Source organism: Canis aureus, chromosome 16 (genome assembly GCF_053574225.1).
Source record: "Canis aureus isolate CA01 chromosome 16, VMU_Caureus_v.1.0, whole genome shotgun sequence".
Lineage (NCBI taxonomy): Eukaryota > Metazoa > Chordata > Mammalia > Carnivora > Canidae > Canis > Canis aureus.
The window spans coordinates 49,681,699-49,705,104 of record NC_135626.1 but is presented as its reverse complement, the minus strand read 5'-3'; the positions used below and the strand labels follow the sequence as shown (position 1 = coordinate 49,705,104).

The following is a 23,406-nucleotide window of genomic DNA, read 5'->3' as shown; positions in this document are numbered from 1 at the left end:
TTGTTATTCTTCCGAGAAAAAATACACTGTGTATAGGGATTGACTAGAGATTGACTACTACAATGTTGAGGTTCTGAAGAAGGTTGAATAGACTTCATTTGAAAATCGGTTAAAAACTTAGATTCCGTCATTCTGTAGAAATGAAGGTGGGATCAAGAAAAGGAGGTGGGAGGAAGCAGGGTAGAGAGAGAAGGAGGAGTTAGCATTTGATTTTCAACTAGGGTAGGTGATTTAAAGATTTTAATATTTTATTTTATTTTAAAATGGTTAATCCCAAATCTTGGTATATTTTTAATATGCCAGGTCTCCAGACTTTTTAGTATCTGTTAGGCATATATGAGACAAAGTGGTTTTCTAGTATTGCTATTTTTACTGACTCCTAATTTGCAAATGGGTTTTTTAAATTTATTTTTATTTTTTTAAGATTTTATTTATTCATGAGAGACACGGGGGGGGGGGGGTGCGCAGCAGAGACACAGGCAGAGAGAGAAGCAGGCTCCATGCAGGGAGCCCGATGTGGGACTCGATCCCAGGTCTCCAGGATCAGGCCCTGGGCTGAACGCGGCGCTAAACCATTGAGCCACCCGGTCTGCCCGCAAATGGGTTTATTTTAGAAAATTCTGACTTCTTATTAGGACATCCATTAATGGTGATGATGTTAGATATCTGAAGAATCTTTGTAGATGTTTTTTACGAATTCATTTTGCCCCATTCTCTAAGGAGTTTTTATGAGTTGCAAGGCCTTACTGTGCTTTCTCTGAGAGTACTTATTTTTGAAAAACTTAGTTTAAGTTTGACCATATCAGTGAGTGGGAATGACTGTGGGGGTGGTAATGGCTCACTTAGAGTAAAATGAACGATAGCTCTAAAAAGAAAATCTTTTTTTACTTTGTTTAGCATCCTTCATATTAGCTATGCTTTTAGATAAAATTTGAGGAGACTTTAATCCAAATAAAAAATTAAAAGGCGCTTGGAACCTTTTGTAATTTTCTTATAGAAATAACAGGTTTTTAGTGGGGTCATACCAAGAGTTGTTTTCTTAACTGTTAAAAAGAAATCAGAAAATTCTTCCTGAGTCAGAAAATAAGGTTGCAGTGGAAATTGGATATTGTTCCTGCCTGCTTTCCTGGTCTGAGAAAAATTATAACTACCGTCTTAAAGCACAGACTCATTCCAAAACTTCTTTCTGTCATCAGTTATTTGGCTCTTCTAACCTGAAGTTAAAATCAAATCTTTATTGATTGAAAGGGCTTATTTTTTCTGAAGCCTATCACATATATACATACCAAGATATTTATTCTACAGCCATGTTACAATTTTTTTATCACCTTCTGTGCCACATCTTTTCTATCTCTAGGCAACAGGAAAGGATAAATTCACAGAGGGAAGAGATAGAAAGACAACGGAAAATGTTAGCAAAGCGGAAACCTCCTGCCATGGGACAGGCCCCTCCAGCAACCAATGAGCAGAAACAGCGGAAAAGCAAGACCAATGGAGCTGAAAATGAAACGTATGTTCTTTATTAATGTGAATTGTGAGAAACTATACTCTCCCCAAAATACTCATGTCCTGTTGAGTGCCACTGGACAAAATGATAAATTATGCGGATTTCTAGAGCATTAGCCTTCTTTTTAGTTACATTTATGGATTTACTCACAACATATATTAAAACCTTGTAAAATTCATTTTCTTAGTCCTGATCTCAGGTATTTTTGAATAAGTGGGAGAAATAATGTCTCTTAACTTGGCGTCATGGTCTTTGGCCACCCTTGTAACAAATGTGATGTCATTGTGATCGTCAAATTGTATAGTTGCTTATGTGTGGATCTGGGTTATGGTACCTCAGTATCATCTTATGGGTATTACCCAGCCACTATTTGTTTTGTTTTTGTTTTTTAAGATTTTATTTATTTATTCATGAGAGACAGAGAGAGAGAGAGAGACCGAGACACAGGCAGGGGGAGAAGCAGGCTCCATGCAGGGAGCCTGATGTGGGACTCGATCCTGGGTCTCCAGGATCAGGCCCTAGGCCGAAGGCGGCCCTAAACCACTAAGCCACCAGGGCTGCCCCCAGCTACTATTTTGAACTAAAGAATGCACAGCTGAAGAATGCTCTTTATGGTCTAAACAGCACTTAGTTAACAGTCTCAAATTTTAGGAGTAAGCTAAGAAAAAAATATATTATTTTTAGAAAAGAGTATTTTCCCAATAAGCCAAATCTTGACATCACCATTTTTTCCTCTTCCGTGGACCTAAGGAAAACACCAGTATCTTCAGTGACAGTGTAGTCGTCTTTTCCACTGCCAATCAGCAGTTAGTCTGCATGAATGTGAGGGGTAGAAGATCCTTAGTATAGATGCTGTCTTTTTTATCCTTGCCATGTGTCATATTTCCCTAATTGATTATCACATTCTTGATAATCCACTCCGCTAAGAGAATCTTCTTCTAGGACAGTTGTTGACAAGATTTTTCAATAATGGTAAATATTTCATGCTTTGTAGGCTAGAAGGTCTCTATTGCAGCTACTCAGCTCATCTGTTGTAGCCTGAAAGCAGCCACAGGCAATACATAAATGAATGGGTATGGCTGTGTTCCAATGAAACTTTATTTACAAAAATAGAGTGAGCTGACTTGCTTATGGGCTATAGTTTGCCAACTAAGCAGGAACTCCAAAACAAAATTGACATGGGAAATAACCTATATATTACTCACCTACTTAAAATATTCCTCATACATACCCCAAAGACAAATTTAAGTCAGCACCTCTGTCTTCAAGAAACTTTCAAATAAAAAAAGGGGAAAAAGATGTACAGATAGTATAGGCAGTTTCTGAAGAGTTGATGGTGGCCATGAAGTTGATTTCTCAATTGGATGCTTGAAATTTTATGTTTTAAAGATTTTTATCTATTTATCCATGAGAAACACAGAAAAAGAGGCAGAGGGAGAAGCAGGCTCCACGCAGGGAGCCCGATGTGGGACTCAATTCCAGGACCCAGGATCATACCTTGAGCCAAAGGCAGACACTCAATCACTGAGCCACCCAGGCGCTCAGATACTTGAAATTTTAAATACATTTTTCATAGAGACAGTTACTGGTATTGTAATCAGTGTATCTGTAGTGGGTGAATTGGTTTTTCAAGGGAAAAAGAAATTTGGTACAGCTGTCATTATGGGATTCTTTGAAAATAAGTTTCAGATCCAAAGATAGACACAAATAAAAGATAATAATGATATTGTATGATTTATTGAAGAATGTCTTTTGCCTTTATGTTTTCATATCAGTTCTTAAAAACATATTAACATAATCCATCTCAAGTATAATAATACTTGTATTACACTATTTTTAAAAGACCATGATATCCCATTCCAGTGAGAAAGATAGCTTACACCAGTCCTCACTCCATATATACCTGATGTGTTGGGGAGCCTTTACCTTGCCACTCATTTTGTAAATCTGTGTTAAATGCTTATTATACAGTTGGCCCTGTTCTGGACACTGGGGATACAGAGCTAAGAATATAGCCCCAGTGTTAGGAGCTAATGGTTTATTTAGGAGAAATGAACAGATTAATAATTAACTAATAATTACATTGTAATTAACTAATAATTACATTGAGTATAGTGATAAGAATACGCACAGTGCATAAGCTTGGGAAACATGTTCATTCTTACAAATAAATATTTTAAAACTAGATTCTAAATTTAAAGTCTTTCCTTTCAGAAAGTCCAAGTAGGAGCCCAGATTTTAAATTTTTCTGGGCAAATGTTATACACAGTAATCTGATCATTGTCTTCTTTTGCTACCACTCCCATATTTATTTTGTGGAGAGACTCTCCCTCCATTATTACTTGAAAATTATCATAAGACCATTGGCTTAGGAGTAATAGAAGGCATAGGCTGTTTCCTTGCCATAGAACAATAATTAGAATTCAGTCCAGGCCAGTAGTGTGTCAGTAAGCAGTTGCCATCTGGAGTCCTGTGTAAAATCCAGGCTGGAAGGTTTTCAGTCCAGTTTTTAATTAGAGTATCTGTGACTTGGCTCATTCCTTTGGCCAGAAGCCAAAAACATTCCTCTGGAGCCTTAGTGTGAGTCACATTATCCATCCTGGTATTGAACCTATTTCAGGCAAGGAGAGTCCCTAGCTATGATTTTTCATTTCTCCTTTTTTAACTGGTGTGATACAGAATAATGGATTTTAGTATTTCTGCACAGTGAAGAGACAAGCGTAACAGCCCTAGTGGATACATTTCTTCTTGCTATTCTTTTTATTTTATTTTAGTCAGATCTCAAAGGCTATTTTGTAGCCCTGCCTGGTTGATAGGATAGCTATTTCTTCCTTCAGCTATTTAGAATATATCTAAACAGTGACACCTGAAACTTTGAAGTATATGTGTGTGCTTCTAGAGTATGAAGAAAGTGAAGATAGAAGAGTAAGCTGTCACTTCTTAAATGCTCATTCCTTTCTTTTTTTTTTTTTTTTTTAAGATTTTATTTATTGGGACATCTGGGTGGCTCAGTGGTTGGGTGTCTCCCTTTGGCTCAGGTCATGATCCCAGAGTTCTGGGATCGAGTCCTACATCGGGCTCCCTGCATGGAGCCTGCTTCTCCCTCTGCCTATGTCTCTGCCTCTCTCTCTGTGTCTCTCATGAATAAATAATTTTTTTTAAAAAGAAACTATACAATATGGATTATTTCACATTTTCATTTAATAGGCACAGCAGCTTTGTTAGGTGGGGGGTTATTACTTGCTAAATGTTTAAGAAACTAAGATTTAAGTTAAAGTTGCTTTGTCCAAGGTCACATGGCCTGAGTTGCAATTTGAACTCTAGACTTCAGACTCCAAATCCTGGACTCTTCTACTGTGTTGTTCTTCTCCTTGTTATTATAGTAGAAAGGTCTAAGAGTTATCAGAAATAATCAAATCCATCGGCTTAATATTTTCCCCTCAAAAAAAACTTAGGCATATAATTTTGGCTACCTCTCCCAATGAATTTTCATCTGAAATTGTATGGACAAAGCTCATTTCATAAATAATGTAAAAATATAGCTGACTTCTTTTCTCATTTTTTACAAATTAGTCTTCTGGCTCTGCAGACCTTTCTTCATGTCACATCTGAGAAATCACAAAAGTTTTCTCTTGTTAGAGGACTTCTAGATAATCTTTTATTTTAACAGAGAGACTGAATATATCATATGACATGCTTTGTCATTTCTCTTAATAGGCACACTACAATTTCAAATAATTTACTGGGATTTCTGCCATTATTTTCCAGGTTAACATTAGCAGAATACCATGAACAAGAAGAAATTTTCAAACTCAGATTAGGTCATCTTAAAAAGGTAAGTGTAATAAAAATATGTCTGGAGAAGTGAGTTTACATGTGGTATTGAAGCAAATGTCATAGTTTGACACATTTGAGTAGAAATCTTCAGTAGTTAAGCTATTGCATTTTGTATTTTTTTTAAAGATTTTATTTATTTGTTTGTTTTAGAGAGAAAGCAAGTGGGAGTGGGGCGGGGGAGAGAGTCTAAAGCAGACTCCCCACTGAGCTTAGAGCCCGACTCACAGCTCAGTTTTGGGATCCTGAGATCATGACCTGAGCCAAAATAAAGAGTTAGATGCACAACCAGCTGAGTCACCTGGGTACCCCTCCTTTCTTGTATTTCTATATATTTTTTTAAGATTTTATTTATTCATGAGAAGGGAGGGCCAGAGACATAGGCAGAGGGAGAAGCAGGCTCCATGCAGGGAGCCCAATGTGGGACTTGATCCCGGGACTCCAGGATCACACCCTGGGGCCAAAGGCAGGAGCTCAACTGCTAAGCCACCCAGGCATCCCCGTATTTTTAAATTTTTGAATCAACTCCAGCCACCCAATGAAAGTACTTTTTCAACCAATGATGCGCCAGTGGATAATTCTATATATCTTATAAAGCTTCATAAGTAGTTATCCTTATAGTAAAAAATACACAATATGAGCAGGTGGTTCAGATTTGATATGACGACACTTAGGATATTTTAAATCACATAGTAGCTCTTATCTCTTGCCTAAACTGGCTGAGGTGGTTTTGTATCAGCCATATTGTAACATGAAGGCACCTACTTAAAACTTGTTATTGGCAATGTTCACAGAGGCATCTTGGATGTAGATTGCTTATCTCCTAAATTTAGCAGCCCATACTTTTTTGGTAGGTGCTACTTATGGTAATGATGGTCAATAAGCATCTAATAAACTGCTGTTGGTGTATGTGTTTTCCCCCACTGGGTGCTCAGATCTTGTTAAATCAGTGGAATTTAAGGCACCAAGTATAATCTGTACTTACCGAGCAGAACCAGATAGTCTCTGGTTTTTGTATTTAAAAAAAAAAAATTGTGTGCCTATATGTAAATACAGAGAACATTTCTGGAAATTTACACGAGACACTTATCAGCAGTTCCATCTAGGGGTATGATGGAGAGGAGGCGGCATGGGAGCAGAGGGCTTTTTTTCTTTCTTGTATTCATTTGGTTGGTTTGAATTTTAGTAAATACTGTGGGTTTATTTTTTATGATCAAAATTCTAGTTCTTAAATCTTTTTCAGTGGAAAAGAAACATTTACTTTAGTTTTTGAAAAGAGAAACGTCTACTGTTTTTGAAATGAGATTCTGAAAAGGCAGTGTCCTGTGTTCTGAGCTATTTCTTTCCTTTTCACTGTAGGAGGAAGCAGAGATCCAGGCAGAGCTGGAAAGGCTAGAAAGGGTTAGAAATCTACATATCAGGGAACTAAAAAGGATACATAATGAAGATAATTCACAGTAAGCAACTTGGGGGTATGTTGGGTTGGAGATTGCTGAACACTTTCTGACTTGAATTGAATGGTCTAAAATGATGTTTCTGCTTAATATAAATTGGGTAAATAATTCCATGGTGTATTTAGCTGTATTGCAAGGTATAATACAAGTTTGTGAACATAACACAGCTATGATTTGCTTTTGTTTAAATAAATAAATAAATAAATAAATTTCTTTTTTTACACACACACACATATATGTTAGATTTATATGTTAAATATCTGTATACATATTATAGCATTTTTACACAGGTAGAGGTCACTAAAACAATACAGCTTTGCAGTTCTTAGTGGTTGGGATACATGTATATTCAGATTGCTGCAGAGCCTTGCTAAATGGAAGCATGGGTGACCATATGGTGTCATGGAAAGTTACTTGGTTGAGATGGCACCAGTTTTGGAATGACCTTTAAGGGCCAATTTGTGTGTTGAGATTTTAAACAAGAGACTCGTAAGTTCAGTGCATTAGTTGTAGATGAATGCCCACCTTTGTTTATAAGTTATTTAAAGGATTGCAACTGAAAAGTAGATTAAAGTGGGAAGTAGTTTCAGTCCATAATCTATTCTTATTCATGTTTTTCTGACTCCAAAATGTGATTTTCTTGGACATAGCTGTAGCTTGAGTAATTTTGTTTGGCCAGTGTGAGCCATGGACTTTTCTTTCTGTGAAGCGGCAGCAGTTACCATGACTGAGTACTTTATGGCTGTATGGCGGCAGAGGTGGTGGTGGCTGGGGGGGTGGGGGGGTGGCACAGTGCCACGTGCCCTGATGCTGTTATATCATCTTTATGGTAGCCCAGTGAAATTCAGTCAGCCCAACTGGGGATCTATAACTCTGTGACTGAACAAGGAGCTAACTGCCACAGTCATGTCACCTCTCTGTAGGCATGTCACTGTCTCAGAATTATTTCAGGAGTAACAGTCGAGCTATTTAAGATTAGGAATTAGGTAGAAATATTTGTGAAGTTATTTTTGCCAGCATCCCTTCTTTGTCTTACTGTTAGAAAGCATGAGGTGGAATCTTCTGTGGGGAAAACAGTTATATTGTAAAACTGTCTTAGAGAAAATGAATGAACAGAGAACATGTGACTTGATAATTTTTAAGTTCGTGTAAAATATCTTTACATTTTATTGTATTAGTTTTGGAGTAGTGGGAACATGTGGCTCTTGAATACTTTGGAAGAACTAAGTAGGTAGTACAGTTTGAAAATCCCTGATCTGGTGTAGTCTGTACCTTATAGCAAGTGGATGGTGATGGTAGTTGCACAACCACCTTTAAGAAAGGGAGGAAGGTCAACAAAGGTCACAGGTCCAGGTGTCATTGCGCTGAGCCTAGCACCTATGCCTAATGGCTCTAGAGCTAGTGCTGTGTGTTGTAATTGTGTGGTCTCTTTGAACTATATAACTTACTTCATGTTCACAACTAGCTATATTGGTGTTGTTGCCAGACTGTCAGCAGCAGCTGTAATCATGTGTAGAGCATGTAAGATACTCTGAGAATTTTGCCAGTGTGGAGATTATGTGGTCCTTAAACTCAGGATGTTCTGTATTCTCTGTTTCCACAGATTTAAAGATCATCCAACGCTAAATGACAGATATTTGTTATTACATCTTTTGGGTAGAGGAGGTTTCAGTGAAGTTTACAAGGTAAGTGTAAGAAACTGGGTACAGAGACTAAGGATTAAATTATTGGTTATTATCAACTTGAAAGAGTATTAAAAATAGTGATAATTGTGGGTTGATACCTGTTCGTTGAAGTTCAAAAACTTTAAGAACCTGTATCTTAGGGAGAACTGCTTCCAGTAAACTTCAGTGACTAAGGCAGGATACAGTGTTTTTGCACTGTTCTCAAGTTTGAAAAAAAAAAAAAAAAAAACCAGAAAGGAAAACACTCATTTCTGGGTAAACTGTGATGATTTTTATTCTGGTTTTACATTTCCTACCTCACATTTGTTAGAAATAAGTATATGTTACTTTTATTCTTACAGTTTTATTTTTTAACAAAATAGATGTGTTAAAGTTCATTCTTACTTGAAAACCTGGTTTTTGTTTTTAAAATGTCCTCCTCTTCTAAGCCCTGAGTGTTTAGTAGCTCTGGCATTCTGAAGGAGCATCCCGGCCTCAGCTAGGCCAGTGAGTTCAGGCTGCTGTGCCTCCATTCCAGTTGGTTTGTGCTAAATGAGAAATTCAGCTTATTTTCAGGATAGCTGCAGATCCAATAACATGTTCACTAGTCACTGCCTCCTTAAGTTTCTTCCTAGCTGTTTCTGGCACCGGGCTTTTACATGCAGAATCCATTTATTAAATAGTCTTTACTATTTGGCCCTGCTTAGTCTCTTCCTGAACTGCAGCCTTCACTGCTAGGATTTATGTTGGGCCCTATGGATTTATATATGGGAAATCTTCTGAACAAAATAATTAGTTTTCATTTCAGGTACAAACAGTATAAACTAGTTCTTTTTTTTTTTTTTTTAATTTATTTATTTATTTATTTATGATAGTCACAGAGAGAGAGAGAGAGAGAGGCAGAGACATGGGCAGAGGGAGAAGCAGGCTCCATGCACCGGGAGCCTGATGTGGGATTCGATCCCGGGTCTCCAGGATCGCGCCCTGGGCCAAAGGCAGGCGCCAAACCGCTGCGCCACCCAGGGATCCCTATAAACTAGTTCTATCCCCCACTTTTTATTGTTATAAAAAATATATTTTCCAAAACGACTAGTACCTGTGTGTGTGTGTGTGTGTGTGTTAATTGTAGTTGGCACACAATGTTATATTAGTTTATGGTGTACAACATACTGATTGAACAGTTTTCCTTTTTTTAGTGTTAATATTTTACTGTGGTGATATATACATAAAAATTTACCATTTTCACCATTTCAAGTGTACAGTTCACTTGCATTAAGTATATTCATAATGCTGTACGACTACTGTCACTATCCACTTCCGGAACTAGAATATTATTTTTAGTGTACTATTGGGCTTGATTTTCTAATATATCATATTTTGTTATCTATGTTTGTAAGTGGGACTGGCCCATAGTTGTCTTTTATGTGCAGGCAGCATTGTCTAGCTTCTGTGTCCTACTTATCCAGAATAAGTTGTGCCTATTTTTTTTTCCTATGCCCTGGAATGCATTACATAGGAATTGTTGGTTCCTTGAAAGTTAAAGATTTTATTTATTATTTGACAGAGAGCATAAGCAAGGAGAGCAGCAGAGGGAGAGGGAGAAGCAGGCTCTACGCTGAGCGGGGAACTGGATGCAGGGCTTCATCCTAGGACCCTGAGATCACGACCTGAGCCAAAGGCAGCTGCTTAACTGACTGAGCCACCCAGGCACCCCAAGGAAAACTTTTTGACTACCTTTTCAATTCCTTCTACAAATACTGATTTATTCATATTTTCTTCCCCTTCTTAAAGTCACTTTTGATTAATTTTTCTGGAAAATCTTCTGTTTCACCTTGGTTTGTTTGTTTAAAGATTATATTTATTCATGAAAGACAGACAGAGAGAGAGGCAGAGACACAGGCAGAGAGAGAAGCAGGCTCCATGCACGGAGCCTGACGCAGGACTCGATCCCAGGCCCCCAGGATCAGGCCTGGGCTGAAGGCAGCACTAAACTGCTGAGCCACCTGGGCTGCCCTCACCTTGGTTTAAAAATATCATCTATACCTTAGTTATTTTCTTTTTTAATGAAATATTCATTTTTGCATCTTTTTTTCTTTTTTTAAGATTTTATTTATTCATGAGATACACAGAGAGAGAGGCAGAGACACAGGCAGAGGGAGAAGCAGGCTTCATGCAGGGAGCCTGATGTGATGTGGGACTCGATCCTGGGTCTCCAGGATCAGGCCCTGGGCTGAAGGCAGCACTAAACAGCTGAGCCACCCGGGCTGCCCATTTTTGCATCTCTTGACCGATAGGTCAGAGAGGTTTAGTCAATAGTTTTTTCCCCTGCCAAGAGTCCACCTTTTTTTGTTGATCTAGTCTACTCTTTGATTTGGGTTTTGTTTTTTAAGATTTTTGTTTATTTGAGAGAGGGAGAGAAATGAGTATAACGGAGGGGGAGAGGGAGAGGGAAAAGCAGACTCCTTGCTGAGCAGAGATCTCAAAGTGGTGGGGGACGGGGCAGGAAAGACAGGGGCTTTGCTGGATTCTAGGACCCCGAGACCACGAGCCGAGCTGAAGACAGATGCCCAACTGACTGAGCAACCCAAGCGCCCAGGGTTGCGTTTAGGGGTTGTTGTTTTTTTTTTCCATTAACTTTTGCACTTTTGCTTTCATCTTTCCTTTTACCTTTTTTGGTTTTGGTTTCATTGTTAAATCGTACACTTAATTTTTTATTTTTGATAATTTTTGAAATTGTGATAAAAACAAAATTTACCAACATTAACCATCTTTAAATGTGCAGTAGTGTTAGCCATGTTTATGTTGTTTGTAAAACAGATCTCCAGAATTTTCTCATCTTAGAAAACTAAAACTTTACCTATTTAATCAACCACTCTCCTCTTGCCCTCCCCCAGCCCCTGCTAACCACCGTTGTACTTTCTCTTTCTATGAATTGGACTACTTTCAGATAGCTATATGGGTAAAATCACAATATTTGTCTTTTGGTGACTGGCTTGGCTCACTTAGCAAAATGTTCTCAGCGTTCATCCATGTTGAAGCCTGTGATAGGATTCCCCTCCCCCCCTTTTTATTTCCTTCTTTTAAGGCTGAATAATATTCCATTGATGCACATACTTCATTTTCTTTATCCATTCATCTGGCAGTAGGCATTGGGGTTGCTTCCTCTTCTGGTTTTTATGAATAGTACTGCTTTGAACATGTGTGTGCAGATATCTCTTGAAGACCTTGCTTTTCATTCTTTTGGCTATAAACCCAGAAATGAGACGACTTTTTTAAAATATCAAAATTCATTCTTGGTACTTCCCAGTTGCTCATTAGTGATTTCTTTATCCTGTTTTTTCCCTAGTGTGTTCCTTAAACCTTTTAATATTCCTAAAATTTAGATGCTTCATCCAATGATGTGTACATTCCACGTAGTTCTTCTTTTGCTCTTCTCCACTCTCCAGAAGCCTTTCTTTTAATCAGTGGTGGATCCCAGTGTCTTGGATTCAGAAATATGGTGTGGTGGGTGGAAAAAAAGACACTTGTAGTGTCATTAATGTTCTTATGCTCTTATAAATCAGGTGGTATTTGATCTGGCTTTTAATGGCTTGAAATTGTTCTTTGCTGTAAAGCCATGATGTTATACAAGTTTGCAGGTGGACTTCAGAGTCCACTCTGAAAATAGAGTTCAGAAATTTCCATTTCTGTGAAATAAGATATTCTGTTTGAATTGTGTGGTTTTGTATTTTTAAAACTACTGGTTTAATTTTAGTATAAATTGGGAGTTTCTTTTATAAGCAGCCCTCTCTTGCATTTAGTGTTCTCCTAGAGGTAGTTTTTATTTTAAAAGATCCATAGAACAGTAATCATCACTATTCATGGACTTTTCCTGTGCCTGTTACCTTCATCTGTTCATACATTTGTGGAAACTGGCAGATGGGTGGTAATAATGTTGGAACTCTAGTATTAAGTTTCTCATCTGAACTTTAAAAGCTAAGAAAAACTATTCATTCCAAAGGAATTCCTCCATGAATTATTTTATATAAGAGACATTTCCTATTATATTAAAATGCTCCTCACTTTACCAAATTGTGATTTATACCCAGCATCCTCACAAACCCACCTGTTTGCCTTCTTCCCTTCACTGTATAGTACTACTTAGCTGATGGAGGACTTTCCAGCTGTGATGGTCTTTGGAGAAAGTCTATCCCTTTCTTTGGACAGTACTAGAGAAGTGACCTGGTGTGACCAACTTCAGACATTGTTGGCATCAGAAAGTGCTATTCATTTTACCCATCTTATGTATATGGGTGGGACTGGTTTTTGTCTCTGTTTCTGTTTGTATTTTAATAAACTCAATATAACAAATTACGAGGTTATTTTCTCAACAAACATGTATCTGGAAGGGTTATTTCTCAAGGAGGAGGTAGTCTGTGTCCCCAGCATTTCAGAAGTGGCAGGACACCCCAGTGAAGCCTGTCAAGTCCCAATGTCAGCAGAGGGGTAAGACACAGCCCAGGGGAGCAGGGTCAAAGAGAGGGCGGACAGTGTCCACAGAGAGAACTGTCTGGGAGTGACTGGTGAGGCGCGGGCCGGCCTGCTGTTTGTGGTGTGTGCCTGGTTGTTTCCTAAGCCCTTTGGTGCCAGTGCGTCTGGAGACTCTAAATGATCTGATCACAAGTTTTAAGAAGATGGTTGTAACTCTGAAACAAGTACGTTATGTGTTGTCATCCATGGCTGCTTGTATTTAATAATGCATTTTAGGTTTTGAGTATATCCATGTGTTAAATAGAAGCTTCAAATGCATTACTTGCCTGTAATTCTTGTTAGCTTTTACCCAGAATATAACTTATTTCTTTTCTTTGTAGGCATTTGATCTAACAGAACAAAGATACGTAGCTGTGAAAATTCACCAGTTAAACAAAAACTGGAGAGATGAGAAAAAGGAGAATTACCACAAGTAAGTGATGCCAGAATGTCTGATTTGTCAGAGTTCAGGAGTAGTGGCTGTGGTGTGAACCCCAGGTTAACATGGTATGTGCACTGCTGTTGTGGTGTCACATACTCCTCTAACTATTCTAGGAGAGTAAGTGTTCCATCTTACCAATGAACAAACTGAAACTTCCAGAATTTGAGTAATAGTTCAGAAATGGCTGAGCTAGTATTTAAACCTAGACTTCCTTCAATCCAAAACCCATACTCTTTAACCTCCCTTTCCATTATGTATCTAACCTTAGCTACAATAAACAAGTAAAGCCTCAGAAACCATCTTGCTTGTCTGTAGAAAGCAGATGGTAGTGCCCTGGGGCTCCTGGGGAGCTTTGGGTGAGGCTTCTGCTATCTCAGTCATTTCATCATGGAGGATACAGTGGGGGTCACTAGAGGTGCCTCAATGGTGTTTACTTGACTCATTCAGCTCCTCAGTGCTGGGCTCATCTCCCCCTCATAGTTTCCCTTCTCAGAATTCTCCATGTTCAGTGTCCTGCTTACCGTGCTTGCCTGTCTTCTCAAGGCTGCTGCTGGCAGTCCTCCTCCGCATGGGGTGGGGGTGGGGGGGCATCTTCTTTAGAATGAATGATTATTACATGTACTACAGGTGTGAATTTCTCTGATCCACTAATGTCAGGTTTTGCTTATTTCCCTTACTCCACCCCAAGCTTCAGAACATTGGAATTCACGGCTCATTTGGTTTGGAGGCCATGCATAATTAATTTGCTTTTAGGGGACCTCTCCCCCTGCCACCCTGGGCTTAGTTTTGTTTCCTTGTTGTAGGCACAAGCACTGAGTTAGCCTTGCCCTAACTCTGAAAGGAGAAGATAGCCCCTTTCTATTAAAGCAGTTGTTTGTTTTTTTTTTTCTTTCCTTACAAATAGTCCTTTGGAGGAGGGAAAAAGCAGTGGACTTTGAAGTAGCCTTTTAATTGGCTGCTAAATCTCATTTCTACATCACTGACTGGTTCTTGGGGCAGGGACCAAGGCAGCTCTTACTGTATAGATGTTAGTTCTCAGAGGTCCAGGAACGCTTCTTATTCCATGTAGATTGGCAGTAGCACTCAGCACTGAAAAAGTGAGGGTTCCTGGGGGCATTAAGAGAATAGGACTGAGCAGAGGTAGAAAGAGGGATGATGTGTGCATTATGCATGGCACCCTGCATGTGTCTCTTACGTGACAGGCAGCTGCAGTCCAGATGCTTCTGAGGAGCAGTTCCATTATTATAAGTACATTCCAGTCACTTGGCGTGCAGGGACGAATGACATGCCATAGTGAATGCCAGGAGCGCTTCAGAGAAGGAAACCACATGTTGTTCTGACCAGTTATAAATGAGAAATGTCCCTGATATATATCTCAGAGTGCATAAGAGGGTTGGAACTGTATATGCTTCTCTTTAAAAATGATCTTCACCTGTCCTTGGAGCCTGTTCTGTATCTTAGTGTGCATTGACCACTCTGAACCACTTGACTTCATGAGGTACCAGCCTTGGTCAACCTTGAGAAAATGGTTCCCTTTGCTGGGATTTACACACATACATTGCCTGGTCTCAGTGTGCAGCTTTTAGGCTGGCCCTAAAGAGAACACTGGTAAGGAACACTGTGGTATCTGTAGGTGGGGTGCTACTTGCCTTAGCTTTCTGCAACAGTAAGGGATTGAAACCAGGACTATGTGCCTCTGTGACACATTTGGCAGGCTGTTTCAAATGCTAGTGGGTAGAGATTGAGTATTATCTCATGTTCCTCTACCAGGCAGGGTCGTAAAGTAAGTGGAGGAGGTTGTCTCATATATCTGAGCTCTTTGCTGGTCCAGCTCCAGGCTCGCAGGGGTGCCTTCCCACCCCTTTGTTTCCTCACCAGAGGTGGGAACCATGACACCCAAGTACCTTCTGTGGAGCCATCTCAACAGGGCCCATTTCCTAGCTGACAAACACATGGAGGAAGGGGTGTGTAGAGTTCTTGTGACTTCCATTCACGCCCAGGGGAAATTCTTTAGCACTTCCACCTTGTTTGAAAGATACTGCTTGGTATGAAATCATACTGATTAATACAGGCTATGTAGATAATGAATTAGCCAAATGTCATCAACTCCTTTGAACTAAAAGAAGGTTTATATCAAACACATAACAGATTTTACAGAGCGCTTTAAAAATTCAGTATTAAATAAAAAGTGGTACACTTTAGTGTTATGGTAACATTATAAAATGTAAAATGTTCCTATTCTTCTGCATAGTAGGCTTTGATTGCTTTTCCTATCGTGGGAGTGACTTCCCAATCCCATCTGGGATCAAGACATTTATTTAGGTAAAAAAGAAGGAAGAACTCAAAAGGTTGTTTAATTTTGAGTTCTCTTCTGTACCTCCTTCCCTGTCCTTCTCCCACAAACAAACAAAAAGCAAATTGATTGTTTTATTTTTGCATTATTAAAGCATTAGTAGGTATTACAAGATTTCTTTAACTCTTCCAAACTTTACCATACTCTGGAAAGTTTTTCTTTTCTTTGTTATCCCAAATAACATACTAAAAACTCCACAGTACGAAATATTTCATGTGAAGCTGTTCACAGAAATAATTGTATCCAAATTAGTAACTAGTGTACTCTTATGTGTGATACTCCCCTAATTTTTTAGGTTACAGTCGTTTTGGAAGTCTAAATATATACACTTACAAAAGAGTAAAAGACTGACATTTTAGTGGATAGCTTTCTTCCAGTTTCTAATTAAGTTTTATTTATTTGTAGCGCATTAATCCCTTAGATGAGAAATTAAAAGTTGAACGCATGAGGGATGTTGCAGAACCACTGGCTTGCTTAATGAAGTACGAGAAGCAGGCATAGAGCCTGACATAATGTTGAGGAAACGCTTTCAGTGACCACAGCAAATGCCCTTAGCTGATGAGGACTTTGAATGATCCTTCCTTTGGTTCTTAATTTTTCCCTTCCTTTAATTTCCTCTATTTTTTGTACCTTGACAGAGAAATTGTCTCCTCTGAAGTGTATGACAAAATCAAAAAATTTAAACAGAATGGCAGAGAACTATACAGTTTTAGTGTGCTAGCATAAGAAATTATTTCAATGATTATCTAGTTAGTCCTTAGCTTTCTAAACTTGTTTATTGTTAACAGCATCACCTTAATTATACTGAATGAAGTATTACATGGAATCTTGATACATGAAAAGCTATGATGCTGCTTAGGTAGAGTGAGGGATTGGGCCACAGCTACATTTGCTCAGCATCCACACAGGGCTCCAGAGGCCTGGGTCTCCAAGAAGGGTCCTTTGAAACCTCCAGGCCTGGGCAGCAGTTGGAAAGCCCAGAGAAGCGGCAGCACAGAGCTGGGGACTCAGGGCCAGGTTTCCAGGTCCCCAGTGTAGTGAGTGTCTTGACACTGCTCTGCCTAAGTGCTGGCAAGTCTTGTCTTTTGAGAAAGAGATAAAGATGATGAAATGAAATATCAGAAGAAGCAAAAACTGCTAAAAGTGGCAGCTTGAAAAATCAGCTTAGTCAAACCCAGTTTCCTTTCGGGAAAAACATGTTTAATTACTTTTAGATTCCTGTTCCTCGCTCCTCCTTGCCCTGATTGTTTCCTTAGCTTTTCTTTAGTTGAGTATTTCCTATGTATTTTTGACATACTGGAATACACCAATTTCAGAAAACATCACCTTAAGTTTTACTTTACCATACTCTAGAAAGTTTCTCTTTTCTTACTGTTGGCTTATAAGAAAATGCCCCAAACTAAATGGTACTAGCTTACTTAAAAGATAAAAATTTTCTGTTGCTCTTCTTGTAAATAAGAACTAAATACTTTTAAAATGATTGATAATTATGTTGAATAAACTTGTTTGATAATGCTTTTAAAATTCAGTGAATACCTAAGATTAGTTTGTTTTTGTTCCTAATCTAATTTAAATGGTTTTAAATTGGAAAAGCACTAAAAAAATGGATATTAAGTATATGTAAATTCTGATTCTAAGAAAACTAGGATTCAATAATATTTTTCTTTTTAAGATTTGTTTATTTGAGAGAGCAACTGTCTGCACGCTTGTACCCATGCACTGAGGGGGAGGGGCAGAGGGAGAGAATACCAAGCCAACTCCCCACTGTGTGCAGAGCCCAATGCAGGGGCTTGATCCCAGGACCCTGAGATCATGACCTCAGCCGAAATCAAGAGTCAGATGCTTAACGGACTGAGCCACCCAGGCACCTCCGGTTCCATAATTTTCATCAATTACACATTTTCTTAGAAGAAAGTAATGCTGGTACCCTTTTAAATTCTTTTCGTAAAGAGAATTTAAAAACAAATACAAAGCACTGCTAATTGCTTTTATAATCTGTAATCCTTTAACCAAGGAGTTTACATGCCAAAATTGATCTCCTTCATGTAGCCCCAGGATATAAACATTTATAGATATGAAGTATCAGCTTTTGAGGAAAGAGAAAAATAAGATATCTTTATAATTTTTAAAGCTTTGATATTTGGATACTAATATCAAACAGGTGAGATTGTGATAGAATAAACTTGAAAGGGATAAGAGATTGGTAAAAGGTTGGCACAAATATCTGAACAAATATCTGAACACCTGCTATTTTCTCAACAGCTTGGTAGACACTAGTAGTGAAAATAGGACGAGGGAAGATACGGGGGGGCCAGCCAGACCTGAATGGAATGCACATAGGCAGAGAAGCAAAGAGCAGTGAGAGAATGTATAGGAGTATTCTTGAAGAGGTCGGAAAGACAGTCCAAAATACAAAATGTTAATTTTCCACTTTATTTACAGGCATGCATGTAGGGAATACCGGATTCACAAAGAACTGGATCATCCCAGGATAGTTAAGCTGTATGATTACTTTTCACTGGACACTGACTCGTAAGTGCTGTGCCATTTTAGCCTAGCAGTTGATACTGGTTTCTTGCAGTGTGTTGATTATTCATGGAATAGAGTTTCAGTCTGGATTGAGGAAATACCCTCTGAGGGAACCAAGTGCACTTCTAGGCAGATGATCCTATATCAGTTCACATTTGGGCCAGCAGTACATCTCTTAGCCACAGAATGTGTTTAGTTGTGTGCTGGTAAATGTTTAACAACCAGCTCAGTGGGGAGGGCTAATTCCTAGTATCTGACAATATCTGTGATAATAAATTTCTCAACATGTCTAATTTCACACTACTAACTTAAAAAACATCCAGCTTTATTGAGATGAAATTTAAATACCATATAGTTCACCCATTTAATGTGTACGATTTAAGGCTTGTTGTAGTATATTTACAGATATGTGCACTCATTGCCATAGTCATTTTTTAGAACATTTCACTACCTCATAAAGAAACCCTGTACCTTTTGCTAGCACCTCTTATTCTTCCCCGCATCGCCAGCCCTAAGCAGCCACTAATCTTTTTTTTTGTCTCTATAGATTTCCTATTCTGGCCTTTCATATGAATGACTCATATAGTATATGGACTTTTATGACTGGCTTCTTTCATTTCATATGATGTGTTTTCAAGGTTCATCCATTCTGTAGCATGTATCAGTACTTCATTCCTTTTTATGACCAAATATATTCCATTGTGTGAATATACCACCTTTTGTTTGTCCACTCATCCTACCAGTGGTGTAATAACCAGCTCATAAAATTCCTGAAAATTTAATTATCAGCTCTTGATAACTGTCACAAGTTGGTGCCATCTACCTCTGATATGCACCAGTGAGTGTGGACTCTACAAGAGTCTCTGCCCAGCTGCAGAATCTGATAAACAGTAATGGGCCTTTTAAGGAAGGACCAGCAATGTGATTTTATCATAGAACGGGAATAATTGTGGCACAAATGAGGGGATAACCCAATGCTGCATGTGAAAATATAGCCTCACAGGCATGTAGGATGTTAGAGTTGAAAAGGATCTCAGTTCAGCCTTCTCATTGTATAGATGGAAATTTGAGCTCCATAGAAGTTAAATGACTTGCCTGAGATCTTTAGTTCTCTTAGGCATTGTTGTATTTCATTACCTGGTATAGGTAAGCTCTGTCACTTCTGTGTTTAACCAGGAACTTAGAAATAATTTCAGCATTTGAAAACATTTTCTCTGTAAGAGTCTAAACTGAGTCAGGAGAACACACCGTAGAATCTGACCAACAGATACTCTTCCTTAGCCTTGCAAGGTGATTCTGGATGTTTTGGCCTATCCCAGACAGCAGCTGTCTCAGAGATTGCTATGCTGAGAACTGTCCCACATTTACAAATGCTTCCCAAAGGGGGAGACCTTAATTCTCTTTGGAAATGTGAAGTATCCCTTCTTCCACCTGCTCAGGGAAGTATCCTTTCCAGAAGTATGGCCCTTGAACCAGGCATAGTCAGTGTAGTTAGCATGGATGAGGTTCAGATAAATATCTAGGTAGAGAACAGGTACCTGCATGGTGGTCTTACCTTTTTTGCTTTGAATAAATGCCTTGAATACTAAGTAGACCACCACCCCTCAAAATATAAGTACATAAAAGTCTCAAAAATAATGACTTGGATTATCTGTGGTTTTTAATTATATATACACTTTTAACTAATCTGAGGAATTTCCTTGGTTGTGTGCTATTCTTGAGTTTATTTTGTACCTCCAGTTGTGTGTATGGTGAATTTTCACCATCATTTTAGTAAATCTTCTGAGAGTTGTTTGAGTGAGGTTTTTATTTTAAGCTTGCACTTGGGTCAAAGAATACATCCACTAAGCACAAGAATCCATGTCTTAGACAATCTATAAATTTTTGCTATTTATCTTTAAATAAGGTGCTAGCATACCCTAGTTTGTTCCATAAGAAACATAAGCTGTTCAGTTCAGGGGTCCCACAGGACTGTGTATGTCCACCTTTCATTACGGTACTTTGTGAAGGCCTCGAATTGCCCAGAGGCCGTAGTGCTGGCTAGTCCTGAGCCTGTTTGCTCTCAGGTCTGCTCTTCACCCTTCCCCTGTTCTGCATCCTAGGTGAGTTGACCCTTGTAGGCTGTTTTTACCAGGCTTCTGTGTCAGTTGTTGTTCAGCTGGATTCAGCTACTAGAGAAGCAGATGGTGGTGGGTAGAAACATACATGCACCCCTGCCCCCACTGTGATTCCAGTTTCTCTTGGGGACCCTTGGTTCTAGTTGCACCATCTCTGCCCTCTGGCCTTAGGGTGCTAATGGCTTCCTGTCTAGATGATCTCTGAGGTGCCTCACTGGCCAGTTTACCCTCTCAGCTCTTCCATCATCCATGTGATCAGTGCCCTGAATTAACACCTCTCTGTTTTAAATACTCAGGTGGTTTTTATTTCCTGACTAGACCCTGAGTGATGCACCCACATTGTCACAGCTTCGGATAGCTTAAAGGCCTTCATCTCTCAGGAATACTCCAATAATTCAGGAAGCCTCACTTTGGTTTATAACTGCCTTGGAAGATAGGCACATGCCCTTTAATGCTACAAATGTTATAGAGTTTTAAATTGGAGTCTAATATGATGTATTGATACAAATGAAGGAAAAAGCTCATACTGTGTAATAACACATTTGTTAGAACCACAGATACTGTACTTTTACACCTTGTGTTTCACAAGGAGAGATTAATTATAGTACAGTATTGTGCCAGACTGCCATGAGACAGGACATGAAACCAGTTCTTGAGACCTGGGCAAACCCTAGATTCTTTCTGTCAGCCCTCGGGATTATAGACATGTTACACTGAGAATTGTGTACTTGACCACAATATGCTTGTTTAGACCTGGAGCACGGTAGGGATACATGTAGGAGACTTTTCTAAAAGACACCTAGCTTATGTACATTATAGTTCATGGTAGTATTCTTATAGTCTGGATTTAAGAGGAGATATGTCATGGGTGAGCTGTAAGCCCAGCAGATAGATTCCAGTGTGGAGGGTAGGAAGACTCTTCCCCAGGAGAGAATCCAGGTTCCTTCCTGTCAACCACTCAGGTAGCTGATACTGAATAAAGAATAGAAGAGTACTTTAAGGAAGAAAGAAGAATGGAGCAAGAAACTAATTACCCAAAGTTTTCAGTGCAGCTAGTCTAGGAAGCCTTAATCTCCTTGTTCTTTCCCACAGTCAAATAAATGTTGGTTTATTTGTCTTTAGGTTTTGTACAGTATTAGAATACTGTGAGGGAAATGATCTGGACTTCTACCTGAAACAGCACAAATTAATGTCGGAGAAAGAGGCCCGATCCATTATCATGCAGATTGTGAATGCTTTAAAGTACTTAAATGAAATCAAACCTCCCATCATACACTATGACCTCAAACCAGGTATGTCTAACTTTTAGGTGACAGTATTGATGGCTTTTCTCTTGTCTTAGAAGTGACTTCTGAAGTTAGAGAATGTGGCGGGAGCCTGGAAGGCCTAATAATGTCTGGCTTTTGCCTGGGTAGGTGTGGGAATAAGAGTCCTGGCCCCACAGTCTGGGTTTGAAAGGGTGAGTTGGATTAAATGCTCTGGAGAAACAATGCCCTTGTCTTTAGAGCCAGGGCGGTTCATGATGTCAGCCCAATTTAGAAAGAACTGCTCTGGCAAGCTCAGTCCCCACCCCCCCGCCGGCCAATCACTCATAGTACATAGCACTTTCCTCTACTCCCAAGTGTCTTTGGTAAGTGCCCCAAAGTAACAATGTATTTTGCAAATATGCCTCCTGTTTCATTAAATTCCAGCAGTTTTTCTTTTTTCTGTATGGTTACTGTGTAACTTCAGTAGACCTCAGCAAACAGTAGAGGGCAGTTAGACTTCTTACCTATGTTTTTTGTTGTTGTCATTGTTGGCTGTTTTCAGAAGTCTGTATGTTTTCTGGAGACAGCTGGAACCAGCTTGGCTTGGGTGTTGGTTGCTAATTCTGCTTTCCTCTCCTGGGAGCTACATATTAAATCACACAATTTATTATTCTTTAATGTTCTAATACAGTTGAAATGACTAAAAAACTCATTACAACGAAGAGATTTTTAAAACGATGGCCATTGTGTGATTGGGTTTCCCATCGCTGAATCCGGTACATTTCCCAGCATAGGAGCTGTAGGTGGCACTGTGCTGCTAGCTTTGGTGTCCTTGTTAGGTGTGTGTGTGTGTGTGTGTGTGCGCGCGCGCGCGCATCTGTCCTGAAACGACTGTTCTAAACAGAGTGGTTTAGAGATCCTTATTGAAAGTTTAGATGAAACTTTCTCACCATTTTTGACCAACTGTCCAAGTGATATTTTACTTTGGCGAGTTACTATTTTTTCCCCACTGCTCATCGTGGTGGTTTTGGCACCTCTAGCAGGTGGTTCTTGGAAAATGGAGATTTGCAGCCAGACACTGAGGACTCTCCTCCAGCATCCAGAGTCCAGATCATTTTATTCCAGGAATTTAGATGTTTGCTATTATGTGCAAGAATTTGAGTTCAGTTGTCCCCTTCTTGTCTGTTATTACCTTGAACTTTTAATTAGTAAGTCTCTTTTTATTCATGAAGGTTTTCATCTTTTTAGGTAATATTCTTTTAGTAAATGGTACAGCATGTGGAGAGATAAAAATCACAGATTTTGGTCTTTCCAAGATCATGGATGATGATAGCTACAATTCAGTGGATGGCATGGAGCTAACGTCACAAGGTGCTGGTACTTATTGGTAGGTATCCGGAAGATCTGCCAAGGTGGCTGGCTGTGCTTTACTGAAATGTTGGTAATTAATAATTAATATCTACATCCTGTCTTAGGTGAAAATGCTATAAACCAAAGTAGACTTTCCTCCCCAGATATTACTGTCTTTTTGGCAGTCTGACTCCTTCTGTTTAATTAATTTTTCTTTTCTTTTTTGGAAACCATTGAGAGAGATTATATATGGCCAGGCATTGGAGTTATGTGTTTCGTCCTAGGTTTCGCCCTATGGAGTAGGAAGAGAATGAGATTGCACATGTGTATTTAAAGAATGGCCTTAAATTTTTTTCAGTATAAATGCAGTTCTCTTATTTTTATTTCCCCAGGAGAGAGA

The 23,406-nt window shown here is 39.0% G+C and overlaps 1 protein-coding gene across 4 annotated transcripts in view; it reads left to right on the top strand.

The window, feature by feature from the left end:
- Positions 1-23,406, top strand: part of TLK2 (tousled like kinase 2) — a 118,178-nt gene that overhangs the window by 85,705 nt on the left and 9,067 nt on the right. For all 4 annotated transcript variants that reach the window (XM_077853898.1, XM_077853897.1, XM_077853896.1 and 1 more), the window contains 8 exons: positions 1,358-1,510; positions 5,276-5,342; positions 6,701-6,798; positions 8,399-8,480; positions 13,310-13,401; positions 18,206-18,295; positions 21,532-21,701; positions 22,905-23,043. In XM_077853898.1, the coding sequence (XP_077710024.1) occupies positions 1,358-1,510; positions 5,276-5,342; positions 6,701-6,798; positions 8,399-8,480; positions 13,310-13,401; positions 18,206-18,295; positions 21,532-21,701; positions 22,905-23,043 (891 nt within the window). The remainder of the gene's footprint in view (positions 1-1,357; positions 1,511-5,275; positions 5,343-6,700; positions 6,799-8,398; positions 8,481-13,309; positions 13,402-18,205; positions 18,296-21,531; positions 21,702-22,904; positions 23,044-23,406) is intronic.